Here is a 5,328-nt window from a genome sequence, read left to right as displayed (position 1 = left end):
GCTCCAGACCCCTCCCCAGCTCCATTGCCCTTCTCTGGACTCACTCGAGCACCTCAAAGTCCTTCTTGTCGTGAGGGGCCCAACACTGAACACAGGATTCAGCGTATCACAGTATTCAGTGTCACAGTGAAGGCAAATTACACAACACACAACAATGAATTACGTTCAAGGAAGTGCATGAGACTATGGCTATAATTCGAGCTCTTTATAGTAAGCGACTACTCGAAGAACTTGAATATTGTATAAATCTGAAAACAGCTAAACTCTCCAACTATCTTAGTATTTACAGTGCTGCTTTTGTTATGGACTTTAATGTCCTGCTCTGGCGCTTAGCGGCAAACCAGATTAATTCACCTGTATTTATTTTCAGTTCTGTGATGACCACGTAAAATACAGCACTACTGCTAAGGCATTCTAGTAGCAAGCAAGCACTGCAGTCTGTAGTGTAAAGTGCCCCGGTCTTCCCTTTGCATTTGTACCACAATGTATTTCACCTTTGAAAATAATGTATCGTTCAGTCTTTGCTTTCAGGGCTTCTTGGTTCTTACTTACAAACTTGTCTGCTTTGTAGATGTAATTGAAGTATTTCATGGAAGAAGTACAAACAGACAATCTCTTACTCTGCCGCTGTGGCCGGATGATGTGTGTTGTTGCGAAATGCAGGCACATCTGCATACGCTTGACAACACATTCTTGTGCCAACAAAATCTGTTTTATCATTAATTCAGGCCTCTGCACTCCCAAATGACAGAAGTCACAGGTAGAATTATCCACATAATCCTTTGATTGAAAGGAAGATTGCTCCTCACATTTTATTCAGAATGTGTTTCCTTTCTGTGAATGATGATTCCTTGAAACGGTCCAGAAAGCAAATTTGGTGTAAATGTGTCCCTTAGTCTCAGAAATCAATTTGCACTTATTTAGGTTGTGGGGTTTTTTTGTTTTGATTCATGGGAATTTTATGCCACTCCCAAAACTTCAGTGTAAAACAGCAAAATCAAACTGACTGGGAAAAAATGTTGTAATGAGCACCTCATTGTTCAGTAAGTAGACTTACTTCTGCTTCAGGTACAGAAAAGGAAAAGAAGGGGTTTGCACTGTTTTTGGAGCATTTCAAAATATATGCCGAATGCACTAACAAAATGTAAAATTCCAACTAGTACCTCTTTTTTTCCAAGGAAAAAACACCAGATGTTTTGAGTTTTTGCAGGATGTGTACGTTAATTCTCATATCTTATGCATGCATTAGAAACTAATCACAAGCAGAACTATTTTATCCTGTTTGAAGTTATCGTTCACTGGTGCAAAGGTCACTCTTTGATTTATAAATAGATTGGGGGCTTTTCATGCATCCTGTTCATGTCTTCAAGTTTGTGAACTTGATGTAATAGTCACTTAGTTCTCATGGTTGAAAGTACTAATAAAGAGGAAAAGAGACTTGGCTAGGGATAAAAAGATTTACTTAAATATATTTAAGTTCACAGTTCAGGTTTCAGTATGACATTTATTTTCTCACATACTGTTTTATATTTACTTGTGTACAAGTTTATCAAAATGCGTAAGTGTGGTTTGGTGAAAATAATCTGCTGTCGTAATCTTCTGCTGAATGGAGAGATGGGCTGTCATCCTTCAAACACAAGAATAGCGTTCTCTAAGTTGAAATCACATAGGAGGGGAAAATCACCCTTTACATGACATATTGGTGGGTTTTCATTTTACTTTTTAAGTAACATTTACTGAAGAAATAAAATATTTGGTTTTGTAAAAGGTTAAAAATGATGTTGTGAATGCCGTGACTCAAACATGTATTTTCTTTTTTCTCTTTAAGACCAAAGTAACAGTAATTGATCAAAGAGACAGATACAGTGTCTGATGGTAAAATCTTTCCAACCTCAGTTACAAAAATAGTACCAGAAATCTATCACATCTACATATGCCACATCTGCAATGTACATATGTTTACATCACCTAAAAGATCAAAGTTGAATGATGTAGGACTGAAGGTGGTGCAGTCCAGCTGCACACTAACATCTATTTCTAAGATCAAGTCAACCACAGCTTTTTTCAGTGTTTCCACTGCCTCTCTTAAGCCAATCAGTGTAATACAACAGCAGATGCAAGCTATTACGAAACACTTTGCAGCTCTAGATTTTTATGGGTTCCTCTCTCCTACATATAAGAAGGTGCGCAGTGGTCATGCCGGGTACCTGTTTCTAGGGCTGATGAGATCTCAAATGAGGTCTATCTGTATTTGCACATGAAACCCAAGACTTTTGGGTTTGAGTCAAACTTTAGGAGGAGCTGTAGCTCTAGACTCAAGAGGATGACTAGTAACGGTAATAGAGACTGTGAGTGTTACATGTGGCTCTACTATGTGCTACAGATCTCCCTTTTAACATCAAATGCTTTCAAACTGCATGTAAATTGTGGCTCAGGCACCATTTATAAGAGAGACCAGAAAGCCATTCTGCCCTTCTATTACTTCTTTTAAGTGCAGTACTTCTTTCTACATGTAGATCAAGTACCACTTCTTAGAAAGATGATTCCTAGTCCTAGAGGAAGAAAGTCAGCAAACTAAAATTTTTTTTTTTTTTTGTTAAGAGATGGAAAAGATGCACTTTTTCCTCAGTGGCAGCGGGGCTATATAGCGCTCTGAAATTCACAGATTCTGACACCCTCTCCATTTAGGAAAACAGGTTCTTGTTCCGTGTTCCAAAACAAAATTTAAATGTGGTTGACCTGTGCAGTCCAATTCCTAGTTCACCAAAAGATCTCTGAATTCCGAGGATTTGCCACGGTCTCGATATTCACCTTGTTCTTCCTCAGGAAAGCGGCAGCTGCAGGCATCATCTTCCTGAATTGATTGTTCAGGTGTGATATGCACTAAAGAAAAAGACCAAATATTCACTTTCTGTTGTATTTATTCAGCCATCTTATTTCACCTTTCCTCAAGTCGCAAGTGCAGAAGTCAGCACAAAAAAGTCTTCCAAACAAAATTATTCCTCTACAGCATGTACATCTGATAAAACTAATTTATCATACTTTGTTTTCCCTAATGCAACAGGGGCTGCTAGTGCTCTGTTTGCCATAGGAATGAAAGGAAGACCAACATGGAGTTGTTACATTTTTGGAGTCATGCTATTGTATCCTGTATTCAGAATTACACTAGAAAACCAAGCCCTTATCTCTAGGAAAGGGGAGAGGACAGAGAGAGTGAGACAGAGAAACTCAAACAAATATCCCAACTATAAATGATGTTGGATGCAATTCCACCTTATCTTTGTGCTGAACTCAAGCTTCCCCGGGGCTTATTAGCTCTCAGAGGGCAATGCTGGATTCAGACTGACTCTGCATCTGTATAGCAGTACGTCCTGACTGATGTCCCCTCTTCTACTGCAGCCAAAGTTCAAAGATGCTGGCTCCAGGCCTTGCATACTGTTTCTGAGCAGACAGAACTGGCAAGTGCTATTGCCACACATGCTAAGGATGGTACTTAGAAGTAATAAACGGAATGGACCCTCAACCACATCAGCAAGGCTCAGCTGAGCTTTTTCACCTCCCATGGACACTGCACTTCTATGGATATCCATGCAGTTAACCTGCAATGTTGATAGAACACCCACAGGTAATTAAGTGCTTTCTGCAATAAAAATTCCAACACTGTTTTCCTCTCAGTTGTTGTTTCTGACTTATAAGGCCAAAAAATGAAGCTATCTGTAACTATCTTTGAAAGATACTTAAAAACCTGGATTCCTGATTTCTGTCTCGTTTCAAAAAGAATAATCTAATTGAGGAATGCATCTATCTTACTTTTCTTGAAGACAGCATGTAGTTTCTTTTTCTGCCAGATAGTGAAGCATACGCATGAAGGTAGAAGAAACACTATGCACAACAGCCCAGCTACAGTAAGAGAAATTCTGATGATGTCCATCTGGAGGTCCTTCCCTAGGAAGCAAACAACAAACAACTAAAAAGTGTTAGAGAGCAAAATTCTACTGCCCTTGAATTAGCCGACAACTGTGTCTCCAGCTCTGCTTCTGGATAAGTCTGGAAATGGATCGAAGAAAGGGCTCTTGCTTTAAATGGTAAGTGAATCAGCTATAGTATGTTTCAAACTAGGTCATAATTCTTTAGCTCTGTAAGCAATGTTATACAATGACTCACCTGGCACAGTGATAGAAAATGGAATTGCAGATGTGGTGGGTAGAGTAGTGACTAAAGTGGGATTATCTGAAGCGTGTTTGCAAATGACATCTTTTGCTGCAGTTCCAGACTCCAGGACCTGATTTGCGAAGCACCTGAAAGACATTTCAAGCAAAACAGGAAAAAAACTCCACAAACAAGCAACAAAAAAAAAGGGGGGAAATAATGCAGTCAAGTGTAATAGCTGTAGCATTTATTTTTAGATTACTTACTTTGTCCAGTTTTTACAGGAGCCATTGGGCTGATCATTAAAAGTTCCATAGCGGCAAGTTTGGCAACCTTCAACAGACAGGGACAGGTAAATTTGTGCAAAATGAGCATTTAAAACAACTTGTGAAACATTATTTTTGCCTGCTTGTACAATGACTGTGATCCACATTCATAGAATTACTATTTCATAATCTGCTCTGAATATGCAAGGCAAGTCTTTCCCTGTTAGCTAGGGACCTGTACAGCACTCAGCTACTCACAAACCATTCCTAACTCCAGAGTTCCCATCTCAGTTTCCCACATGCTGGTGACAAAAGACCCATCATGCAAAGGGAACTAACTGGTGCACAATCTGAGCTGCAGTAGGGCTCAGTTTGGTGGGTTTGTCTGCTGCTGTGCTTGCTCCGTGCACTGTGCAAACTGTTCAGCAGTGGCAGCTTTTATCATGCAAGGTCCTTACTCTAGTTGTTTTTTGTGCTGTGCAAGAGGCACTGGTGCGTCCGGTGCAGAGTGCAGGAGGTTTAAGCTGGGTGGGAAAGGGAACCTTACCGCTCCTGGAGTTCTCCTGGCCCACGCCGCAGCTTCGATCGCAGCGGGAGCAGCCATCGCCACTGCAGTGATACCCCTCCTTGCACGTGCATTCAGCATCGTTTTTTGAGGTACACTCTTTTAAATACCTGAGTCGCCCTGGAAGGTGGAAACGAAGCCTAGGTTACATAGACATCTGGCCCACCCAGTGCAGCGCTGCAAAGGCTCGGGCCCTTCGCTCTTACAAAAAATTAGACTGGTGGCTTCAGCGAGAAGCCCCGCAGACGCGTGGCGTAGTTTGGCCGGCGCCGTTTTCACTCGCGACGTGCCAAGTTAACGTACGATCTTTTACCCCGGGAGGTAACAAAGGGGTTGTGAGAAGCCGCC

The 5,328-nt window shown here is 40.9% G+C and overlaps 1 protein-coding gene across 1 annotated transcript; it reads right to left on the bottom strand.

The window, feature by feature from the left end:
• Positions 1-2,755: 2,755 nt before the first annotated feature.
• TNFRSF9 (tumor necrosis factor receptor superfamily, member 9) lies at positions 2,756-5,100 on the bottom strand (the record flags this gene model as incomplete). Its single annotated transcript, XM_010284632.1, has 5 exons — positions 2,756-2,883; positions 3,811-3,945; positions 4,165-4,298; positions 4,416-4,482; positions 4,963-5,100. Coding segments are annotated over 5 exons (602 nt in total), but the record flags the coding sequence as incomplete, so codon positions are not given.
• Positions 5,101-5,328: the final 228 nt, after the last annotated feature.

Source organism: Phaethon lepturus, unplaced genomic scaffold (genome assembly GCF_000687285.1).
Source record: "Phaethon lepturus isolate BGI_N335 unplaced genomic scaffold, ASM68728v1 scaffold22520, whole genome shotgun sequence".
Taxonomy (NCBI): domain Eukaryota; kingdom Metazoa; phylum Chordata; class Aves; order Phaethontiformes; family Phaethontidae; genus Phaethon; species Phaethon lepturus.
The sequence above is the reverse complement of the archived record's forward strand: the minus strand, read 5'-3'. Positions and strand labels throughout refer to the sequence as shown.